This window comes from Giraffa tippelskirchi, chromosome 6, assembly GCF_054371585.1.
Source record: "Giraffa tippelskirchi isolate mGirTip1 chromosome 6, T2T-mGirTip1v1.2.pri, whole genome shotgun sequence".
NCBI classification, from domain to species: Eukaryota; Metazoa; Chordata; class Mammalia; order Artiodactyla; family Giraffidae; genus Giraffa; species Giraffa tippelskirchi.
Window position 1 is genome coordinate 53,093,207 of NC_137280.1, and position 24,825 is coordinate 53,118,031.

General features: G+C 41.5%; 2 protein-coding genes and 1 non-coding gene across 6 annotated transcripts in view; 2 read left to right on the top strand and 1 right to left on the bottom strand.

Moving 5' to 3' along the window:
• The first annotated feature begins 494 nt into the window (after positions 1-494).
• On the top strand, positions 495-9,544 carry CYP7A1 (cytochrome P450 family 7 subfamily A member 1). The gene is made up of 6 exons (XM_081502979.1): positions 495-574; positions 2,681-2,921; positions 4,412-4,989; positions 6,652-6,782; positions 8,096-8,271; positions 9,245-9,544. The coding sequence occupies exons 1-6, from the start codon at positions 495-497 to the stop codon at positions 9,542-9,544; spliced, it is 1,506 nt and encodes a 501-aa protein (XP_081359105.1).
• On the top strand, positions 3,804-3,876 carry TRNAG-CCC (transfer RNA glycine (anticodon CCC)). Its single transcript has one exon. It is a non-coding gene; the product is annotated as a tRNA-Gly (tRNA).
• Positions 6,631-24,825, bottom strand: part of UBXN2B (UBX domain protein 2B) — a 70,865-nt gene continuing 52,670 nt past the window's right edge. The window contains exons 10-14 of one of the 4 annotated variants that reach the window (XR_014057804.1): positions 19,275-19,340; positions 15,216-15,394; positions 14,055-14,169; positions 9,609-9,732; positions 6,631-7,660 (exon numbers count right to left, since the gene is read on the bottom strand). The gene's annotated coding sequence lies outside the window, so the exon portion shown is untranslated. The other 3 variants (XR_014057805.1, XR_014057806.1, XR_014057807.1) reach the window with 3 other exon arrangements.

A 24,825-nucleotide genomic window follows, 5' to 3' on the forward strand; every position in this document is an offset into this window, starting at 1 on the left:
TTTCCTTTGAATTTTACAGCTCTCTCTCTCTCATGAATCATTTAAATTGATTTCTTTTTAAAGGTAACAAGATCAAATCATTAGCTTAATGATAACTTGCACTTACTTTTCTTTACCTTATTATATTTTAAATCTCTATTTGATATGTTCATCTTGAACAGGTTTGTTTGTTTTTTTCAAAAGCATACTAAATTTGTAATACTGGCTGTCATTCCCAGGTCTGAATGTTAAGTCAACATATGTTTGAGTGACCTTAAACTTTTCAAGTATGGCAGGCCTCTGATTGTTTTGGAACCTCTTCTGATACTTGTGGACTTAGTTCAAGGCCAGTTATTTTATTTTTTTTACCTAATAGGGATGGTTAATTGTTTGCTTTGATCACTCAGGTGAAGCATCTTACCGTGTATAAAAAGTCTAGCTGGAGTCTGTTGTTACATCCTTACCTTTCTCATCGCAGACACTCCTCCTCAGAGGTTTCACATTGTATTTGCAAAATGATGAGCCTCTCTTTGATCTGGGGGATTGTTATAGCAGTGAGCTGTTGTTTATACCTACTTCTTGGAATGAGAAGAAGGTAAGTTTTATCTTTAAATTGCATTTTTGTTCATTCATTTAAAGTTATTTAACCTTCATTGTTATACCATGCAGTTGGTTTTCTGTACTTAGAAATGCTAGCATTTTCTTCCTTAATATTTTTAAATTAAAAAAAAATTTAAGTATCTTTTTTTATTATATCTCATAAGAGGTATAATGGCAATGTCTACTTTTTAGTATTGAAATATATTAGTCATAATGTAAAAATGGACAAACTTGTTAAACATCACTGACAGAAACTTTGTAAGATCTGTGTGTGTGCGTATGTCTGTGTGTCCATGTGTGCATATAAAGCGTGGATTAGTAAGGATAGACGTGGTAAGTGGGATCCGCAGTTCCTATCTTGTAGATTAAATAGCTGCTCTGACTAAATAATTGTTCTCTTTTCAGCTAGTTCTTGTGCACTGTATACACTCAGTCTAAGCTGGACAAGAGCATAGAGCCTGCAGTGATCATCCTGTTATTCTTTTTTTTAAGCTTTATTTATTCACTCATTTTTAGCTGCACTTGGTCTTTGTTGCTGTGAGGGCTTCCCTAGTTGTGGTGAGCGGGGGCTACTCTTTGTTGCAGTGCTCGGGCTTCTCATTGCAGTGGTTCCTCTTGTTGTGGAGCACAGGCTCTAGGTGCTCAAAATGCGTGGGCTTCAGGAGTTGTGATGTGTGGACTCAGTGATTGTAACTCGCTGGCGCTAGAGTACAAGCTCAGTAGATGTGGCACATGGACTTAGTTGCTCCGTGGTATGTGGGATCTTCCCAGACCAGGGATCAAACCCATGTCCCCTCAACATCAGGGTTAAGAATCTATTACTCTTACTAATGATAATCAGTCATGGTGAATTGGGAAACTGCTAAACACATGAGACATCACTTATTTGTGTGCATCACTTACAACTGGTTGAAGAAATAAAGTCAGATACACCCACCATAATTATTTAACTTCTGATTGGTTCAAAGAGCATTTGGGGGAGGCCATATAAATATTCTCAACTATGTCAGTCTCCAAAACAGAATTATCCACTGCATATCTTCAACTACGTAGGCTGCTATGGGTTGTCCACCTTTTAACAGGTTTTATTTTTTTGCCCTTTTCGATATTTTAATTCAGGCCTGGTAATTTCTATTTTTAATTAAACTACTTACCTGCAAACTATGAAAATAAAAATCATTATTTTATGCTATGTTATTCTACAAAGAGGGAGAGTGGTTTCTATTGGAAAATAAATGTTTATTTTATTAAAGGAAAACATTTAAAATAGCATGAAAGAGCATTAAATTATAATTAATATCCATGTCAATACCTATTTTATTCAACTTTATTCTATAATGTGCTAATTTCTCAGATTCCCCTCTTCAACTATCATTACAGAATAATAAAATATTTAAACTATGAAGATTTTTAAAACTTCAATTCTGCAATCCTTTCTGTCATTCAATATGCTATACCTTTAGAGAAGACAATAAAATAAAACATTTTGAGATACTTAGGCAAACAATGCTTAGAAACAAACATAAGCACTACAATGTAATTTCATTTCTACATTGAGAGCAAAAATCTTGTTGGCCTGGTTGACCCTTTTATCCTCATGATTGGGAAGAATGAGCAGTATATATTAGACATTCAGTAAGGGCTTCTCAGGTGGTGCAGGGGTAAAGAATCCTCCTGCCAATGCAGGAGATGCAAGAGATGCGGGTTTGATCCCTGGGTCAGGATGATGCCCTGGAGATGGAAATGGCAACCCACTCTAGTATTCTTGCCTGGGAAACTTCATGGACAGAGGAGCCTGGTGGACTATAGTCCATGGGGTTGCAAAAGAGTTGAACATGATTGAGCATACTGTACACTTACACCTGTGTGCACACACACAGGATGGATAGATGGATTTAGCTATCATTTTTACCAACATATCATGTTACTCAGTTAAGATGACTCATTATTTTAGTAAAGGAGCAGGGCCCCACCAACCAAAAAAATATCAATAAACTGTAGAGCTTGAAATTTCACATCAGTGGAAGTAAATTTAATATAAATAAACATAAACAAAGAACTATGTACAGTTTTCCATGTTTACCATCTCTGTTTCTTACAGGCAGATGGGCGAACCACCTCTGGAGAATGGGCTGATTCCGTATCTGGGTTGTGCTCTGCAATTTGGTGCCAACCCTCTCGAGTTCCTCAGAGCGAATCAAAGGAAACATGGTCATGTTTTCACCTGCAGACTGATGGGAAACTATGTCCACTTCATCACCAATCCCTTGTCATATCATAAAGTACTGTGCCATGGAAAATACTTTGATTGGAAAAAATTTCACTTTACTGCTTCTGCAAAGGTAACCAGATTTGCATTTACATAACATTAGGCTTGTTTATTTTTTACCTTTTCTATGTCAATCTATTTAACCATTCTGATGTACTCCAATTTAAAGACAGAGATGTTGAAGAGAGCTACCCTTACATGAAGATTCTCAGAAACACAATAAACCAAGCTGGACATAATCTCTTGGTACTAACCATTTAAAAAGTTGAAATAGGTATAGATTTGTCATTTCCTAACCAGTTTACGGGAGAAGACAATGGCACCCCACTCCAGTACTCTTGCCTGGAAAATCCCATGGACAGAGGAGCCTGGTGGGCTGCAGTCCATGGGGTCGCGAAGAGTTGGACACGACTGAGCGACTTCACTTTCACTTTTCACTTTCATGCATTGGAGAAGGAAATGGTAACCCACTCCAGTGTTCTTGCCTGGAGAATCCCAGGGACGGTGGAGCCTGGTGGGCTGCCGTCTATGGGGTCGCACAGAGTCGGACACGACTGAAGCGACTTAGCAGTAGCAGCAGCAACCAGTTTACGAGGGTGAAATAAAAACTAAATGTTTTACTGGACTAGATTGTACTGTATAAGACAGATAAAAACTCATTCATGTCAATAATTTCTACACAACACCCAGAGTGCACGTGGGAACTTAACATTCAATAGTTGTTTTACCACACTCATGCCACACAATTGTTTAATTTTGTTAAGGAATTGTCCAGATATTTTGGCATCACTTTAAAAGGCTCTTTTACAGAGAAAAATGAATCAATATTAACTGAGTTTCTGCAGAGAAATATTAGACCTGGTCTCTACTCCTAAGTAACTTAAAATCTGGTTAAGATATATCTACAAAGAATATGAAAGAGAACCAATGATTAAAGAAAAAAATTCTTTGGACTTCCCTGGTGGTCCAGTGGCTAAGACTCTGTGCTCCCAATGCAGAGGGCCTAGGTTCGATCCCTAGTCAGGGAACTAGATCACAGATACCTCAGCTAAGAGTTCCTGAGTACCCTAACTAAGACCCAGTGCAGCCAAATAAATAAATACACATTTTTAAAGAAACACTCTTGATTAACACCAAATTAATGTGCAAATAAATGCAGAAGCATAGAAAAATAAGAGAAGAGCAGAGTGTTTGTGAAGGAAGTTTCACTGATAATCTGGGACTTAAAGTTGGCCTTGAAGGATGTGATTTGGCCATTTATTTGAAGTGGCATTTCAAATACAACTGCTATGAAATTGCAGGTGGGAAGGCTGGTTCCCCCTCTCCTCCCTTTTTTTAACAAGTAGAGAATCATGAAAGAATCACACTATTTACTGGTCCTGCTGCTAAGTCATTTCAGTCGTGTCTGACTCTTTGTGACCCTATGGACCGTAGCCCGCCAGACTCCTCTGTCCACGGGATTCTCCAGGCAAGAGTACTGGAGTGGGTTTCCATGCCCTCCTCATTTACTAGTCCTGGGTCAGGCTTAATTTCTTTTTTTCCCCACATTTCATTTTCCATCAGGCATTTGGACACAGAAGCATTGACCCGAGTGATGGAAACACCACTGATAACATAAGCAAAACTATCATCAAGACACTGCAGGGCGACGCCTTGAGCTCCCTCACAGAAGCCATGATGGGAAACCTCCAGCTTGTCCTGAGACCTCAGGGGCCACCACAGCCCCCCACACCTGCCTGGGTGACCGAGGGGATGTACTCCTTCTGCTACCGGGTCATGTTTGAAGCTGGCTACTTGACGCTCTTTGGCCGTGATCTCGTAGGGCAAGATGCCCAAAAGGCGCTCATTCTAAACAGCCTGGACAACTTCAAGCAATTTGACAAAATCTTTCCAGCCCTGGTGGCTGGCTTCCCCATCCATGTGTTCAAGACAGGACACTATGCCCGGGAGAAGCTGACAGAGGGCTTGAGGCTCCAGAAGCTCAGAGAAAGAGACCACATCTCAGAACTGGTCAGGTTTCTAAATGATACATTCGCCACCTTGGATGACACAGAGAGAGCCAAGTCACTCCTCGCAGTCCTCTGGGCATCGCAAGCAAACACCATTCCAGCCACTTTCTGGAGCTTGTTTCAAATGATTAGGTAATTAGCAGATTATCCATTTATTTCTTTATTTTAATTGAAAGCAGAAATTCAACCATTGCAACTAAAAAAAAAAAAAAAAGACTCATGGTACCTTCTCATGCTGTCAGTCATGAATGTGGCATTTACCCTTGTAAATGTTTAACATTTACATCGGCTCATCCGATTCTCTAAAAACAGCTGTGACTGGTAAAAGCATCTTGTAGAAGCAGAGACTGACCGTCCTGGGGAAAGGAACATACTGGTACAGGGTCAATGAGACTGTCTGCACCTAGAGCCCTTCTCCTTAAGGCCAGGTTGTTCTTCACAACGCCTCTTTAAGTGCATGAATTTGGTCTTTATAATCATAAAAATAGCCTTATGTGATTGCTGATGTCAGCAAATGGGACAGTGAGTGCATGCTTGCTAAGTCACTTCAGCCTGCCTACATTAGCTGTTTTTTCACCCAGTTAGTGGTTGCTGTTATACTATTTGACCAACTCTAATACCTATGAATCAATCATAATATATTGGTATTTATGGAATTTAGCTAGATTTTGCCTTTTAAACACTGTATGTAACAAAAAACTTGTATGCAACATAAACTTTGCATAATGTGATTTCTTTCCCAAAGGTTTAGTCTTTTGGGAATTTGACATTCAAATGTTTTATTGAATTATTCCAGTCAAACTGGATGTTGCACAGACACAAAATTACTATTCAATTGGATTGGAAGTGCCAAAGTTCTGTTGAGGGCTGCTAATTTTTATGTCTTTAAAATATTTTTTTTTAAATTTCAGATAAAAAACTCATCTGTCTCAAAGATTAAATGTCTTCTAAAATGTTTACTTCGGAAAGCTCTGTCTGGAGTAAATTCACATATTAACAGCAAGGTTACAACAGCAATTTTATATCCTGTAGGTAATTGTAGCCATTTCCTGATAGTCATGCAAAGACATCAATCAGATGTTTCTGAGACTTAGTTAACTGTGATCCTGTTCCATGGACACCTCACCATGCGCTGAGGATCAAGTGAATGTCAGTGCTCTAAAATGAAGTCGCATTCATTTCACAGGTCCAAGTGCCAGAGGAATAAATTATCATACAAGTGGAAAAGCTGTTTTATATGGAATCATAGGGATTTTAAGAGTAAATTTAAATTTCCTTTGGCAGTTTAGCTTGTACTTTAGAATTGTTATCTTGGATGCAAGTTTCTCTCTCACTTGCCATGAATGACTACTTTGACCATTTAATCCTTATTAGAATCACTTATTTAAAAGTCTGGCCAAAGTTTTACTTTTTTGTAGCAAGACCCTTTCATCAGTTCTTGCTGATATCCAAGGACTTAAAAAACAACTATAGGGACTTCCCTGGTGGTTCAGGGCTAAGACTCCATGCTCCCCAGTGCATGTGCCCCAGATTCGATCCCTGGCCGGGGAACTAGATCCCACATGCTGCAACTAAGAGTTCACATGCCCCAGCTAAGACCTGGTGTAACTATAAAAATATTTAAAAAGCACAACTATAGAACAGAGTAAAAAATAAATGGGAATGTCCCTTTATCACCTTCTCTGTATCTTGACCACCTGATTAAAAGAAGGGGGAAATGCCTATTTACAGACTTCTTAGTAGAGAAAAAACTTATGCTCTGTACATCTTTCCTTTTCTCTTAACTTTTCATAGAAACCCAGAGGCAATGAAAGCGGCCACTGAAGAAGTAAATAAAACACTACAGAACGCTGGTCAAAAAGTTAGCTTTGAAGACAGTCCTATTCATTTGAATCAGATACAGCTGGACAACATGCCCGTGCTAGGTGCGCTTGTGTGTGTTATGTGTTATTTTCTGTGTCCTCCTACCAGCGATCGTCAGCTCACATCACATACTTACTTGTTGCAGGTGTTATGTCCCATCTGACCCTCCAGCAACCCTATGCCTGGGGACTAGTACTGTTTCTATATAACAAGTGAGGAGACGGGCATTTAGAGGTTAAGTCACAGCCTGGGATGGGATGGAGAAACCAGTGACAGCCTGACATGGAGCGCTTGACCCCATACTCTCAAGCTCTTCTCTGCACTTCCTCCCTTGTTACTGCTCTTACCACTCCTCTTATAGTTAGCACATTATTCGTGTGCATGAAACGAAAGGGGAAAATGTACCACCATGAAACCACAATTAGCTGCATGGGTTGGGAGATGAGATGGAAGGTTATTTCACTGAAAAATGTTTGATTCTCTGGGTTTTATTGAAATACAGAAGTACTATGTTTTTAAGTAACAAAAAAGTTTTCTCTTGCTTTTGTTATGTTTCTTTAGAGGAAAGAAACCAGTGTATGCTTTCAGGGGCAGTGTGTCTTAGCGGAAGGGACAGGGAGGCAAGAAGCACGGGCCCCATGGGGGGCTCTGACTTGCTGTGGAGACCTTGGACATGTCATTTCAATTTGGGGGCCTTATTTTCTCATTTGTGAAATCAAGTGCTAACGTGCTATGATTTTATGCACAATTGTGTGATGAGCACTTAAAGCATGACAATTAAAAGGACAGAGACTGGAAGGTCTCATCATATATTTCAGCTATTATCAGCATGTTCTTTGTGTCCCTTTATGTCCCTACAAGAATGCAGAGTGTACTCACACAACCCCAGGCAGTGTAATGATAAATACAGGTTCTTAAAAACACCGAAGTGAAGCTGCATCTGGAACAAATATTTCCATATAAAAGTGTTAGTATATTAAATCTCAAAAAGTGATAAACATTGACTAATTCACATAAAAGTTATTTCTTGATTTTTTGCAATTATTAGACGTCTAGTATCATGTATAAATAAGATTACTTTTCCATAAAATTATGAAAGTCTAGTTCCCATTGATGATCGAGAAGATTATATCTTTATCAAGAGATTATTAACTCAGATTATCAGATTAAAAATACATTAGGCACAACTGAATCATTGATCACAGCACATAAAAAAGTTTGAGAAATTTGGATCTGGCCAGCTTCCCTTAGTCTGTTTAGGTTTGTGTTATTGGCTGCTAGGGGTACATCAGACTCTACATTACATGGCTTTTATAAATACTTTGTTCTTCCTTCTTCCTTTTCTCTCCTCCTTTATTCCTCTTAAAATCTTTAGACAGTATCATCAAGGAGTCTCTGAGACTTTCCAGCGCTTCCCTCAACATCCGTACTGCTAAAGAGGACTTCACTTTGCACCTCCAGGACGGTTCCTATAATATCCGCAAAGATGACATCATAGCTCTTTATCCACAGTTAATGCATTTAGATCCAGAAATCTACCCAGACCCTCTGGTAAGTGACTGTTCATCAAAGCTCAGTGTCTGGGTGATGTGTACCCAGACTGAAATAAAGAGGAAATTTACCACTGCAGAATTCATTGGATCATTGAAACCATAGGGATTGTCTCTTTTATTAATGTCAAATATTCATATTATATTTTAGAGAATTTGGATGATGGCTGAAATTTTAATTTTTATTCCTGGTATTTGCCATCACATCTCTACTAGAGGCTTCCTTGGTGGCTCAGCAGTAAAGAATCCACCTGCCAATGCAGGAGATGCAGGTTCAGTCCCTGGGTCAGGAAGATCCCCTGGAGGAGGAAATGGCAACCCACTCCAGTATTCGTGCCTGGGAAATCCCATGGGAAGAGAAACCTTTTGGGCTACAATCCATGGTGTGGTGTTGCAGAAGAGTGAGACATGACTTAGTGACTAAATATCAACAACAACAATTTCTGATAGATTATTTCTGCAGCTGCAATAATAAAGCTGCCTTCTTCCTTCCTTAAAAAGTGCCTCTTCCCAAGACTAGGAAATTAGAGGCTAATACACTGACTCCTCCTCTCTTTCTTTTTTTCCCCCTAAGATTTATTTACTTATTTATTTTTAAATTTAAATTTATTTATTTATCTATTTTTTACTTTACAATATTGTATTGGTTTTGCCATACGTTGACATGAATCTGCCATGGGTGTACATGTGTGACTCCTCTAATTTCTGATCTAAATCCTTCTTTCTCGTTCTGCCTAAGGTAGGGAGGAACTAGTCACCCAGGTGGGATGGGAGGCATAAAGCTCTCCCATTCCCCTCAGTTTTCTTTAAATTCCTATTTCTTATTACTTTCTGATTCAAGGTAGGGTATTTGCTGTGTTACTCATAGATTGGATTAAAAAAGAAAATTACGCATTGCAATTTCCAGGTTAAGAAAAAGATAGATTCTTCTTAAACTAGCTTATGCATTTGTTTCCTTTGTATCTTTATTGCAGACTTTTAAATACGATCGCTATCTTGATGAAAATGGGAAGACAAAGACCACCTTCTACAGTAATGGACTCAAGTTAAAGTATTACTACATGCCCTTTGGGTCAGGAGTCACTATATGTCCTGGAAGATTATTCGCTGTCCAGGAAATCAAGCAGTTTTTGATCCTGATGCTTTCCTATTTCGAACTGGAGCTTGTGGAGAGCTGCGTCAAATGCCCGCCTTTGGACCAGTCCCGGGCAGGCTTGGGCATTTTACCACCATTATATGACATTGAGTTTAGATACAAATTCAAACATCCGTGAACATAGGCTTGGAGAAAGAGGCCCCCCTGATGCTGTTACAAGGCTGCAGAGCACCATCACTCACCAGTGTCCTGTGGACAGACGTGTTTAGTGGCAGTGGAACGGTGCAGCAGGTTCCATTCTGCTCACCAGGGCTTGCTTGTGAATCTTAACATTTTGGTGATGGTTTCCAGATGCTGTTTCAGACTCTGCAAGTGAAAAAAAAAAACAAAAAAACACAGTTTCTAGAAGCACAATAATTTGTTTTCATTTGAGTAAGTCTGTGAGTGTTCACATTGCCAGGGACTGAACTTCATTATTTTCAGAGGAAAAAGTCTCTTTTTTGTTTGCTTGTTTTTTCCCAGAATATTTGGCAAAAGTTCTTCTTTTTTTGTTTTCCTAAGGAAACTGCTTTATTTTTATATAAACCTCCCAATGGTTATGCAAAAGATATACATTCACGTTTTAGTGAAAATGCATGACTTTCTGACCAGATACGGGGCTCTTTGGGTGTAGATGTATATTACAGAGGATATTTTAAAGGATTATATCATGCCTTTTAATAAAAAATTTTTTCAGCTTTCCTTATATCTAGTATTCATGGCTTTTAAAATGACTCTCTTGATGTCTTGAGAACATTAAAGATGGTTTTACTACATTCTCTTTATATTTATTTTTGCTGAAAACTCTAATATCTGTGTCAGATTTCAATAATTTTACCCACACTTTTATTAGATTTCATATTAATTGGAAGATTTTTTTCCAGAAAAGGCAGGGGTTTTTTTGATATTATTAACATGCATCTATAAAAAGAATGTAGCTCTCATGTGATATATTTTAAAATTAAAATTGGATGAAAATGACCATCTGAAAATTTGGGATGTGAAAACGCAAAGAATTCATTAAATTGGCATTGTGTTTTATTTGAAAACTTTTTATCTTTAAACAAGTTGCAATTAAAGGAAATATAGTTTAGGCTATAGGACAGTGTTCAGCTACTGTGTACAACAGTGCTTTAATGAAATATTTTAAGTACTGGAGTTATGAACTGTAATACTTTATTGATATTTCTCTATGTATATATTGTAAATTATATTTAACTTTTTCTTTGCACTACAAATACTAAGAATATACTATAATGTTTGCTAATGTTGAAATGATTCACTTTTCAGAAATAAAAGTGTTAATTTTTGTTTTAAATGTTTAAGTATTCCAAATGTTTAAAGCGATCACCTACTAACTTACAACAATTTTGCTCATTTTTCATCTCATAGCAAAAGCAAAATAATTATTCACTCAAAAATCTCCTCTATACTTTATAAAATTCATTAAAGATTTTAAATCTTTCTATTTATTTAATTTATTAGTAATTGAATTTATTAATAATATAATCATAGGATTATCTCCTATGTAAGTTATTTTTCATATCAAGAAAATTAAACTCATTTATATGTGGCCCAAGATTAACAAAATACTCTTTTACAAAAAATTTGTTTTAGACTAAATTTCTAATATGGTTCCCTAATATATTTCATATAGACACATCCTGGAGATATAATGGGTTTGGTTCCAGACCAACCCAATAATGCAAGTTACATGAATTTTTTGGTTTCTGAGTATATATAAAAGTTATGTTTTTACACTATATTTTAGTCTATTAAATGTGCAATAGCATTATATCTGAACAAACAATGTACATACCTTAATTACAAATACTTAATTGCTAAAAAGTGCTAATCATCATCTGATGGTTTGAACTTCTTTCAGAATTGGAGTGAGTCCTCTCAAATCCTGCCACTGCTTTAGCAACTAAGTTTACATATTCTCAGTTCTTTGTTGTCACTTCAGCTACTTTCATGGCATCTCCACCAGGAGTAGATTTCATCTCCAGATACCACTTTCTTCACTTATCAGAAGAACTCATCATATGTTAAAGTTTTATCCTTGGGAGGCAGCAACTCAATCACATCTCCAGACTCCATTTCTAATTCCCCCCACTATTTCCACCACATCTGCAGTTATTTCCTCCACTGAAGTCTTGAACTCCTCAAAGTTGTCTATCAGGGTTTGGAATCAACTTTCTCCAAACTCCTGTTAATATTGATATTTTCAACCTCTTCTAATGAACTGTGAATGTTCTTAATGGCATCTTGAGTAATGAATCCTTTCCCTAAGATTTTCGAATCACTTTGCCTGGATCTAGCAGAGGAATTACTGTCTATGGTAATATATATTTCTTATGAAATACATATTTCTTAAAGAATAACACTTGAAAGTCAAAATTACTCCTTGATCCATGGGTTGCCGAATAGTGTTGTATTAGCAGGCACGGGAACAGCAATTAACCTAATAGTTCATCTCCAGCAGAGCTCTTGGGTGACCAGGTGCATTGTCAAAGAGCAGTAATATTTGAAAGAGATCTTTTTTTCAGCGTGGTAGGTCTCAACAGTGGGCTTAGGATAGTCAGTAAACCATGTCGTAAACATATGTGCAGTCATCCAGGCTTTTCTGTCCCATCTATGGAGCTCAGCCAGAGTAAGTTGAGCATAATTCTTACGTGCCTTGGGATTTTCAAAATGGTAAATGAGCATTGGCTTCAACTTAAAGTCACCAGCTGCGTTAACCCCTGATGAGAGAGTCAGGCTGTCCTTTGACGTTTTGAAGTCATGCATTGACTTCTCCCTTCTAACCAGGAAACTCTGAGATGGCATCTTCTTCCAACATAAGGCTGTTTCTTCTACACTGAAAACCTGTTGCTTAGTGTAGCCACCTTTATGATTATTATGATTAGCTGATCTTCTGGGTAACTTACTGCAGTTTCTACATCAGCAATTTCTGCTTTATTTTGCACTTTGATGTTATACAGATGACTTCTTTCCTTAAATCTCATGAACCAACCTCTGCTGGCTTCAAACTTTTCTTCTGTAGCTTCCACACCTCTCTCAACCTTCACAGAAATGGAAAGGGTTAGGATCTTGCTCTGGATTAGGCTCTGATTAAGGAAATGTTGTAGCTGGTTTGACCTTCTATCCAGGCCACTAAAACCTTCTCCATATCAGCAATAGGCTGTTTCATTCTCTCATTGTTCCTGGAACAGCACTTTTCATTTCCTTCAAGAACTTCCCCTTTGCATTTACATCTTGACTAACTGGTATAAATCTGTATGCAGGTCAGGAAGCAACAGTTAGAACTGGACATGGAACAACAGACTGGTTCCAAATAGGAAAAGGAGTACATCAAGGCTGTATATTGTCACCCTGCTTATTTAACTTATATGCAGAGTACATCATGAGAAATGCTGGGTTGGAGGAAGCACAAGCTGGAATCAAGATTGCCGGGAGAAATATCAATACCCTCAGATATGCAGATGATAACACCCTTATGGCAGAAAGTGAAGAAGAACTAAAGAGCCTCTTGATGAAAGTGAAAGAGGAGGGTGAAAAAGTTGGCTTAAAGCTCAACATTCAGAAAACTAAGGTCATGGCATCCAGTCATATCACTTCATGGCAAATAGATGGAGAAACAGTGGATACAGTGACAGATTTTTATTTTGGGGGCTCCGAAATCACTGGAGATGGTGACTGCAGCCATGAAATTAAAAGACTCTTGCTCCTTGAAAGAAAAGTTATGACCAATATAGACAGCATATTAAAAAAGCAGAGACATTACTTTGCCAACAGTGGTCCATCTAGTCAAAGCTATGGTTTTTCCAGTAGTCACGTATGGATGTGAGAGTTGGACTATAAAGAAAGCTGAGCGCCGAAGAATTGATGCTTTTGAATTGTAGTGTTGGAGAAGACTCTTGAGAGTCCCTTGGACTGCAAGGAGATCCAACCAGTCCATCCTAAAGGAGATTAGTCCTGGGTGTTCATTGGAAGGACTGATGTTGAAGCTGAAACTCCAATACTTTGGCCACTTGATGCGAAGAACTAACTCATTGGAAAAGACCCTGATGCTGGGAAAGATTGAAGGCAGGAGGAGAAGGGTATGACAGAGAATGAGATGGTTGGATGGCATCACCAACTCAATGGACATGAGTTTGAGTAAACTCTGGGAGCTGGTGATGGACAGGGAGGCCTGGTGTGCTGCAGTCCATGGGGTCGCAAAGAGTCAGACACAACTGAGTGACTGAACTGAACTGAACTGGTATAAGAGTCCTAGCTTTCAGTCTTTCTCAACTTGGACATGCCTTCCTCACCAAACATTATCATTTCTACCTTTTGATTTATGAGAGACAAGGGACTCTTCCTTTCACTTGAACACTTAGAGGCCATTGTAGGGTTATTAATTGGCCTAATTTCAATACTGTGGTGTCTCAGGAGATAGGGAGGCCTGGGGAGAGGGAGGGAGACAGGAGAACAGTCAGCAGATGAAGCGATTAGAACACACACAGCATTGATTAAGTTCATCCTCTTATATGAACATGGTTTACGGTGCCTTCAAATGGTTACAACAGTAACATCCAAGATCACAGATCACACCATAGCAAATATAATAATAATGAAAATGTTTGAAATATTTCAAGACTTACCAAAATGTGACACAGAGACCAGAGTGAGCAAATGCTGTTGGAAAATGGGGCTAACACACTTGCTTGATGCAGGGTTGCCACAAACCTTCAGTTTGTAAAAAAAAAAAAGGAGCATCTGTGAAGCAGAATAAAGGGAAGTACAATAGAATGAGGCATGCCTGTCCCTTGCTGAATGTGTCCACACATCTTTCCACATCTTTATTCTTATACAATAGGGGTTGCCAGTCCATAGTACTGTGGGCCAAAGGTGTCCTGTTTGTATACAGATTGAAACCTGAGTGGTTTTTATGTTTTTTATTGGTTGGACAAAATCAAGAGAATAATAATATTTTATGACATATGGAAATTACACAAAGCTCAGATTTCCACTTCCATAAGTAAACTTTTTTTTTTTTTAATTTATTTTGGCTACGCTGGGTCTTTGTTGCTATGCAGGGTTTTTCTCTAGTTGCGGCGAGCAGGGGCTGCTCTCTAGTTGTAGTATGCAGGCTTCTCATTGTGGTGGCTTCTCTTGTGGAGCATGTGCTCTAGGGCATGCGGACATCAAAAGTTGCAGCTCGCAGGCTCTATAGTGCGGGCTCAGGAATTGTGGTGCATGGGCTTAGTTGCTCTGCAGCATGTGGAATCTTCGAGGACAAGGGATTGAACCCATGTCCCCTGCACTGGCAGGCAGATTCTTAACCACTGGACCACCAGGGAAGCCCCCAAAGTGAAGTTTTATTGCCCTTTATTAGTGCTCTCATCTAGGGCTGCTCTTATAATGCAATCACAAAGCTGTGTAGTTGCAACAGAGATCACATGATTGCAGAACCAACAATATTTACTATCTGGGCCTTTATGGAAAATGTTTGCCAACTCCTGCTATAGAGCAATCCCAAAGGTTATTTCATTCTATAATTTTTACTAACTTCTAAAAAGTGTACTACTATATGAGATTTTTGTTTTTTCATTTTAAAAAGAAAGTATGTGAGAGGGCTACATTAAAACAAAAACCAGGTATAAATTTCTTGTAAATGACCTTAATTTAGAACTTTCTTAAAGGCTAAAATTTCCCATTTAGCCAAGAGATTTTTATTATGACTCTAACCATGACCCCATACAGTACTGCAGTGTTAAACTATGTCCCACCCCTCCACACAGGAAAGCTTTCCCCCAACTCACCAACAGCTTGGACTTGTTAACTGTGGAATCTCACATTGCTTTCAGGATAAGTCTGAGTCATTTTCAGTGCAGTTAGGATCAAAGCCTTGGTCTCATTAATAGAAGATGAAATGCCAACACCATAGTCACCAGCCCCCTTCTCCATCTGCCTGGGCTGATACCAAGTCAGAGGCTCAAACCTAGAAAGTGACACCAAGACAGGGACACTGATGCTTCATAGAGAACTGCAGATTCAAAGTCACCTGTCTAAGCTCTCGTTTTAGTCAGAAACTGATCTCTGGTGAAGGAGAAGTGATTTTGTGAAGAAGCCTGCTCAGCAAGTTAAAGCGGCAGGCTTGGGCCTGAAACCTATTTGCCAGCAAATACCACATCCATGAAATTAACCTGTATACATTTAATATTAAGGATTTCATGCTATGCATGCTAAGTCACTTCAGTCATGTCTGACTCTTTGCGACCCTATGGCATGTAGCCCACTAGGCTCCTCTGTCCATGGGATTCTCTAGGCAAAAATACTGGAGTGGGTTTCCATTCCTTTCTCTAGGATATCTTCCCCACCCAGGGATCAAACCTGCATCTCTTATATCTCTTGCACTGGCGGGTGGGTTCTTTATCACCCGTGCCACCTGGGAAGCCTAATATTAAGGAACCCACCCTCTAAATCAAAATAAGAGAGATCACGGAGTCAGAGACCCCAGAGTCAGAGACCATGGAGTCAGTGACTTTTATAGGTCAGCTCAGGGGTCAGCTGATCATTTACACTTAGGTTCTTACTCTGTACTAGGATATCTTCTATCTTTTCCTCCTGAACGGACAGCAGGCCTGTCATATTCCTGCCCTGACTTTACACAGAGCCCAATTCTCCAAACTGACAGTTGATATCCGTGTTGACAGTCTAACCATTCTTTTTGACCGCTTGTTTAACTCAATCTCTCCATTGTTGTTGTTGCTATTCAGTTGCTAAGTCGTGTCTGACTCTTTGCGACTCCATGGACTGCAGCACACCAGGCTTCCCTGTTCTTCCCTATCTCCCAGAATTTGCTCAAACTCATGTCCGTTGAGTCAGTGAAGCTATCTAACCATCTCATCCTCTGCTGCCCCCTTCTTCTTTTGCCCTCAATCTTTCCCAGGGTCTTTTCCAATGAGTTGACTCTGCATCAGGTGCCCAAAGTATTGGAGCTTCAGCTTCAACAACAATCCTTCCAATGAATACTCAGGATTGATTTCCTTTAGGATTGACTGGTTTGATCTCCTTGCAGTCCAAGGGACTCTCAAGAGTCTTCTCTAGCATCACAGTTCAAAAGGATCAATTCTCCGGTGCTCAGCCTTCTTTATGGTCCAACTCTCACATCTGTACATGACTACTGGAAAAAGCACAGCTTTGACTGTATGGATCTTTGTCAGCAAAGTGATGTCTCTGATTTTTAATATGATGTCTTGGTTTGTCATAGCTTTCCTTCCAAGGAGCAAGCGTCTTCTAATTTCATGGTTGCAGCCACTGTCTGCAGTGATTTCAGAGTCCAAGGAAATAAAACCTGTTGTTTCCACTTTTCCCTCATCTATTTGCCATGAAGTGATGGGATTGGATGCCATGATCTTAGTTTTCTGAATGCTGAGTTTTAAGCCAATTTTTTCACTTTCCTCTTTCACTTTCATCAAGAGGCTCTTTAGTTCCTCCTCTCTGCCGTTAGAGTGGAGATCATCAATCTCTCCATAATTAGTAATAAAACTAGGAAAGTGAAAGTGAAAGTCAATCAGTCGTGTCTGACTCTTTGCGATCCCATGGACTATACAATCGATGGAATTCTCCAGGCCAGAATACTGGAGTGGGTAGCCTTTCCCTTCTCCAGGGGATCTTCCCAACCCAGGGATCAAACCCAGGTCTCCCACATTGCAGGTGGATTCTTTACCAGCTGAGCCACACCATAGCAATATCCTAATTTCCTCCTTTTGCTTTATAAACCAACAGAGGTTCCTAGAGGTTCTGACACTCCCAAGATCATTGCCACAGTTAAGTGTTGGCAGAGCCGTAACTAGATCTGGTCCCTCCTTTCCCCAAATCGGGCAAATTCAAGATGACTGTCATTAGCTCAAAGTGGGAATCTGGTAAATAAGCTCACATAGCACTCAATTATCATTGTACCATTGTTTTCTAATAAATGGTTTCTATAGCTCAAAATATATATATATATATATATATATATACAGGGAACAATTTTTCTCCAGAGATTTTCTTCGCCTGTTGGGGAGAATGTGGTTAAGGAGGAGGAGCAGGGAGCTTGGTGATGGTGTTCCTTTGAGTATTCAGTGCTCAGGTAACATGGCCTGTTGTCAAGGGCTGTCCCTGGGGCAAGGGACCAGGGTATGCCCTGAGGAGTGAGCGCAGGTGTCCCTGAGAGCGCTCTGGCCACAGAAACTTGACCATCAAGCAGTCAGCAGTTTCTCAGAAACTTGGCAGTAAGGGCCTTTGCTTCATCACTTTTGGGCAGTGATTCCAGGAATGCCAGCCCTACATGAAGAGCAGTTCTCTATTGTACTCAGGTCTACAGTTCAGGGAAGCATCTAGCTGGCACCTTGCCCTTAGTAGGAGCACCCACATTTGAAAACAGCGATGAAGGGAAGGAATGACTTTTGTGAGGAGGCAGGGTGCACCCTGAGGTCTCTGTTTTTCTGAGCCTGGGAGCCAAAAAGTTGCAAACAATTTACTTGGCTGCTTTGTGGGCAGACCTTTCTGCTTCTCTCTATTGATCTCCCATCTACTGAAATATTGGGAAAGAGTTACACACAGAACTGAGAACATAGCCGTCGTGTGCTCAGGCCCACGCTGCGTGATAAGGCAGGTTTGTTCTCTGCCAAAATCAGGTGTATGGTCTTGGAGGCAGAAGTGGAGCAGAGGCTAGCAGGAATCACACAGAACTTCACAGGCTCCTATTCAGTCATTAGTTTACCGAATACCCCAAGTTTATACTCTGTTTTGTTACTCAGTGAAGTTGCAGAAATGTGCGGCCTGCTGAGCGGCTTGGAGAAGGCAATGGCATCCCATTCCAGTACTCTTGCCTGGAAAATCCCATGGACGGAGGAGCCTGGTAGGCTGCAGCCCATGGGGTTGCTAAGAGTCGGATAGGACTGAGCGACTTCACTTTCACTTTTCCCTTTCATGCACTGGAGAAGGAAATGGCAACCCACTCTAGTATTCTTGCTTGGAGAATCCCAAGGACAGCGGAGCCTGGTGGGCTGCCATCTACGGGGTCGCACAGAGTCGGACACGACTGAAGCGACTTAGCAGCAGCAGCAGCAGCTGAGCAGCTGGGCCTAGTTTTGGTTTTAATCAGGCCTTTGCTCATGGCCTGGTGAGGGAACCCACTCATTGTACACTTTTCTAGACTGGAGGATGAAGCTATAATAACAGTCACCTCTTAGATGACTGTTCTTATTATAATTAGGTCAAGCTGATTATTTCATCATGATAAAAGTGTACTGCCAAAAAAAAAAGTCAAGATTTATGACTTCTTTCATTCAACTATGTTTACACAGTCCCAATGTATAAGGAGTGGGCTTCCCTGGTGGCTCAGACAGTTAAGAATCTGCCGGCAATGCAGGAGACCTGGGTTCGATCCCTGGGTTGGGAAGATCCCCTGGAGGAGGGCATGGCAACCCACTCCAGTATTCTTGCCTGGGGAATCCCCATGGGCAGAGGAGCCTGGTGGGCTACATTCCATGGGGTCATGAAGAGTCGGACATGCCTAAGCGACTAAGCACAATACAGTACAATGTATAAGGAGTATGTTCCAAAGATTCACTTGTGACTAGAAGGTGTGGAACTCTGAGCATATTTTATGGAAGAAACTATGTTAGAAGAGGGACTTAAATTTCCAGAGAAATGCAAAATCTAATTTATTCTGTCACATCTGCCGGTCATTCTGTTCTGAATGATTCTGCAATGCAAGGAAAAAGAGGAGAAAATGCTCAAATCAACTAAGAAATAGTATTAATTTACCCTGAAAACAGAGGTCTCAAAAGAGGACGGGAGATGGGACATGATGTCTCTAAAGGGGTTACCTGGGTACTTCTATAGCAGGTGGTCAACATCATGGCGTCTCCAGATTATGGACACTCACTTTGTAGCTGAGGGAAAGAAGATGCAGAAGGTTACTTATCTTACTGTGAAGCTTAACCATTTTCTTTTCTTTCTGCTTAGCTGTGTCAGTAATGGTGGGGAGATGGGGGACACGGCTAACAGAACATGAGGAAGAATTTGAGAAAATGCAATGGACCAGGCTGGGTGGCCTCAACGGTTCTGGAGGCTGGACATCCAAGATCCAGACATAGGCAGGTCTGGCTCCCCTCAGGCCTCTCCTTGGTCTGCAGACCTCAAGGTCTTTTTTTCTGTGCAGTCACATCCCTGGTATCTCCTCCTCTTCCTACAAGGAACCAGTGATGTTGGATTAGGTCCCCCTCCACCTCTTACGGCCTCATTAACCTTAATCACTTCTTTAAATTCTGTCTTTCCAAATACAGTTTCAATCTGAGGTGCTGGGGGTTAGGGCCTCCATGTATGAATTTTGGGAGGACATGGTTCAGCTCATATGAGCAGAGAAAGGAGAGGAAGCAAGAAGAAAGTTAGGGAGGCCATAGTGCTGCCCATGGTCAAGGGGCTGGGGCAGGGCCCACAGAGCTGTGCTGGCACAGACAGAGCAGGGTGTGTCACAAGGGGTCGGGGAGGGTGGGGGAATTGAACATGGGGTCTGGGCTCCTGGGTCAGCCTCAACCATCCTTCCTTCTGTGTGTGTTTGGTGTATATGGGTATGTATGGGGCGGTTGACTAAGAAGCCTTGAGTCTCACCACCTTGAATTTTACTTTTGCCTTCAGGTCCGTAAATGTCTATGCCATCACATATAGCCTCCATCAAGGGCACTCTTATCCCATGTTCAAAGTCTTGAATGGGAGGCTGGCTGAGATGACTGTGCAGCTCCCAAGGAGGATGCCCTTCCCAGCTCCCATTTCAGATACACAGACAGCCAAGAAGCCCCCACCCTGTGTTGAAAGATCTTCACTGCATCTCACGGGAGTTTCAGGATGTCCCCAGGGCATTTGGGAACCACTATCTGCATCCTACTCTTCCCCAAGCTGAATGGGACTGGTTCCTTGCACTTACCTAGCTCCTGCCCCAGCCTGGTTCCTAAATTCTCCAGGCAAGAATACTGGAGTGGGTAGCCATTCCCCTCTTCAGGGGATCTTCCAGACCCAGAGATCAAACCCTGGTCTCCTGCATTGCAGGCAGATTCTTTACTGTCTGAGCCACCAGGGAAGCCCCTTTTTAGCCCAAGAAGAAGGGAGCTGCTCTGAATTGATCAGAAAGGTGGATAATTGCGGATAATGACATGGGCTCATCAGCTTCTGTTCATCATCCTCTTAACCATCAACTCTTGGCTCTCGCACAGTTAGGCTGGGGCCACTCGTCTGGTCTGGCTAACAGAACAAGGCCCCAGCGCTGTGGACACTCCCAACCTGGCCTTGAAAAACCCCCTCCAAGATCTGCAGCTGCTCTCACCTCTGCCATGGTGACCTCAGGTGATGGTGAGAGACAAGCACACGATGGGGAGAAGCCACCTGGAGGCTGCATCAATGAGAAGGAAATCGGCATTGTGATCAGTTACTGGAATGCCAGCACCTCCCAGCCTTTCTGACACCAAGGCTGCCTCACTGTTTTCTTGTTTCTTCCCTTGTTACTTCCCTTCAGATCTTCCTCCGTATTTACTTTCACAGACATTTTGTGTTTGAAAGTCCAGCCCATCACATGTGCTATAACTCAGTCCTCACAATTCCCCCCACAGCTTGCTCTTCAAAGCCTGGAACAACTTCTCAGGCAGCAGATCCGAGGTTCACTTCCCAGATCTCAGCCCACTTTCCTGTGTGCATCTAGCATCAGAATCAAAGTCAGACCAGTGGCAGATCAGCTGAGCAGCTGACCCCCGAGGGTCACAATGAACCAAGTATTTGCCAAAACTCCTCTCCAGAAGGCACTGATGAGCCGCTGTGATGAGGGTGGGGTGATACCATTGAGGAGGGGTGCATTCCAGAACTGGCTGGCACTTGCTCTGTTGCTTTCTAGGGAAAGGAACTCAGAATCCCGATGAAGAAGGAGAGGCTGAGAATCCCTTTCTCCCACTTGGAGCTTAGGGCTTTGATGAGAACATGGATTTGGTCTGATCCTGATCCTTGTTGGGGCTTTCTTGGTGGCTCAGACGGTAAAGAATCTGCCTGCAGTGCAGGAGACCTGGGTTCTCGCCATGGGTTGGGAAGATCCCCTGGAGGAGGGCATGGCAACCCACTCCAGTATTCCTGCCTGGAGAAGGGCATGGCAACAGTATTCTTGCCTGGAGAATCCCAAGGACAGAGGAGTCTGGTGGGCTAAAGTCCGAAGGGTTACAAAGAGTCAGACATGACTGAGCAACTAATATACACAGATCTTTGTTACCGTGTGGTCAACTTACCACTCATTTACCTCAACCCAAGGGTCAGAAACAAAGCATAAACATCTATGCATGCATAAACCTCTCCTCGCTCCAGGTTCTACTGGGTAGGCAGGTGATTGCAGGACTACAGGGACCACAGAGCAAGCAAGCCTCAGCCTCACCTGTATCTTGTATTACCTGCAGGCAGTGGGTCCCTTAGGAGCTAGTAGATAACAAATACTGCAACTACCCGGAGCCTACAGCATTCATGTAACTGGAACTATGGAGACCTAGACCAGGGTCACAGGTGCAAGGCCTTCAACCAAGGCTACAGATGCAGAGCTCTACACCAAGGTCATCTCAGAAATGACTGAGCCCCATAGCGACTATTGCCATGAGCCCCCCTGATCTAAATCAGGAAGCAACCTGACCCCATATTAGGTAAAAATACCCACCCTAACCAATCACCTCATGCCAACTTTCCAATAGGAATTTTGGTTTGAGGCTATAAAAATTGGCTGATAACCCATGAAAGGGGATCAGCTCTCCCTCGTCTGTCAGGAGGTTGGCCCACTGTGCTTGCAATGCCCTCAATACCTCTGCTTTTTGTTCGTAATGGACTCACTTCTTTCTGAAATACTCTGTGTCTGGAAATTCCTTTCCAAACTGCGCTTGGACTATGGCAAGAATGACACCCCACTGAACTTCTGGACAAACCCAGTGTTATTTGAGTCTGATGCCTGAAAACAAGGCAAAGCGAAAGTATGGAGCGAGGTGTATCTTTGGTGGCCCCTTGCTCATCTCATGGCATCCCTCTTTAATGCATGAGAGAATGAACAGCTGCTGGGGTCAGGAATGGTGATTTATAGGAAGGAAAAGATTCAGTTCCTGCCTGCAAGGAGCTTGGAGTCTAGTCCAATCATGTCAGAAGCCCTAGTGGGTCTAATTACAACACCCACAAACCTAAGTTCAGTTCAGTTCAGTCACTCAGTCGTGTCCGACTCTTTGCGACCCCATGAACTGCAGCACACCAGGCCTCCCTGTCCATCACCAACTCCCAGAGTCTACCAAAACCCATGTCCATCGAGTCGGTGATGCCATCCAACCACCTCATCCTCTGTCATCCCCTTCTCCTCCTGCCTCCAATCCTTCCCAGCATTAGGGTCTTTTCCAGTGAGTCAACTCATCACATGAGGTGGCCAAAGTATTGGAGTTTCAGCTTCAACATCAGTCTTTCCAATGAACACCCAGGACTGATCTCCTTTAGGATGGAGTGGTTGGATCTTCTTGCAGTCCAAGAGACTCTCAAGAGTCTTCTCCAACACTACAATTCAAAAGCATCAATTCTTCAGTGCTCAGCTTTCTTTACCATCCAACTCTCACATCCATACATGACTACTGGAAAAACCATAGCCTTGACTAGACAGACCTTTGTTGGCAAAGTAATGTCTGTGCTTTTAAATATGCTATCTAGGTTGGTCATAACCTTCCTTCCAAGGAGCAAGCGTCTTTTAATTTCATGGCTGCAATCACCATCTGCAGTGATTTTGGAGCCCAGAAAAATAAAGTCTGACACTGTTTCCACTGTTTCCCCATCTATTTCCCATGAAGTGATGGGACCAGATGCCATGATCTTAGTTTTCTGAATGTTGAGCTTTAAGCCAACTTTTTCACTCTCCCCTTTCACTTTCATCAAGAGGCTCTTTAGTTCTTCTTCACTTTCTGCCATAAGGGTGGTGTCATCTGCATATCTGAGGTTATTGATATTTCTCTCAGCAACCTTGATTCCAGCTTGTGTTTCTTCCAGCCCAGCATTTCTCATGATGTACTCTGCATATAAGTTAAATAAGCAGGGTGACAATATACAGGCTTGAAGTACTCCTTTTCCTATTTGGAACCAGTCTGTTGTTCCATGTCCAGTTCTAACTGTTGCTTCCTGACCTGCATACAGGTTTCTCAAGGGACAGGTGAGATGGTCTGGTATTCCCATCTCTTTCAGAATTTTCCACAGTTTATTGTGATCCACACAGTCAAAGGCTTTGGCATAGTCAATAAAGCAGAAATAGATGTTTTTCTGGAACTCTCTTGCTTTTTTGATGATCCATCAGATGTTGGCAATTTGATCTCTGGTTCCTCTGCCTTTTCTAAAACCAGCTTGAACATCTGGAAATTCATGGTTCATGTATTGCTGAAGCCTGGCTTGGAGATTTTTGAGCATTACTTTACTACCGTGTGAGATGAGTGCAATTGTGCGGTAGTTTGAGCATTCTTTGGCATTGCCTTTCTTTGGGATTGGAATGAAAACTGACCTTTTCCAGTCCTGTGGACACTGCTGAGTTTTCCAGATTTGCTGGCATATTGAGTGCAGCACTTTCACAGCATCATCTTTCAGGATTTGAAATAGCTCAACTGGAATTCCATCACCTCCTCTAGCTTTGTTCATAGTGATGATTTCTAAGGCCCCCTTGACTTCACATTCCAGGATGTCTGGCTCTAGGTGAGTGATCACACCATTGTGATTATCTGGGTTGTGAAGATCTTTTTTGTACAGCTTTTCTGTGTATTCTTGCCACCTCTTCTTAATATCGTCTGCTTCTGTTAGGTCCATACCATTTCTGTCCTTTATCGAGCCCACCTTTGCATGAAATGTTCCCTTGGTATCTCTAATTTTCTTGAAGAGATCTCCAGTCTTTCCCATTCTGTTGTTTTCCTCTATTTCTTTGCACTGATCGCGGAGGAAGGCTTTCTTATCTCTCCTTGCTATTCTTTGGAACTCTGCATTCAGATGGGAATATCTTTCCTTTTCTCCTTTGCTTTTTGCTTCTCTTCTTTTCCCAGCTATTTGTAAGGCCTCCTCAGACAGCCATTTTGCTTTTTTGCATTTCTTTTCCATGGGGATGGTCTTGATCCCTGTCTTCTGTACAATTTCATGAACCTCTGTCTATACTTCATCAGGCACTCTGTCAGATCTAGTCCCTTAAATCTATTTGTCACTTCCACTGTATAATCATCAGGGATTTGATTTAGGTCATACCTGAATGGTGTAGTGTTTTCCCTACTTTCTTTAATTTAAGTCTGAATTTGGCAATAAGGATTTCATGATCTGAGCCACAGTCAGCTCCCAGTCTTGTTTTTGCTGACTGTATAGAGCTTC

What these genes read in the sequence shown, in the direction of transcription:
- CYP7A1 (XM_081502979.1), top strand. Translation starts at nt 495, where the DNA reads ATGATGAGCCTCTCTTTGATCTGGGGGATTGTTATAGCAGTGAGCTGT. An exon ending in CTTCTTGGAATGAGAAGAAG is followed by an intron (nt 575 to 2,680) that starts GTAAGTTTTATC and finishes TGTTTCTTACAG; the next exon opens with GCAGATGGGCGAACCACCTC. An exon ending in AGCTTGTTTCAAATGATTAG is followed by an intron (nt 4,990 to 6,651) that starts GTAATTAGCAGA and finishes AACTTTTCATAG; the next exon opens with AAACCCAGAGGCAATGAAAG.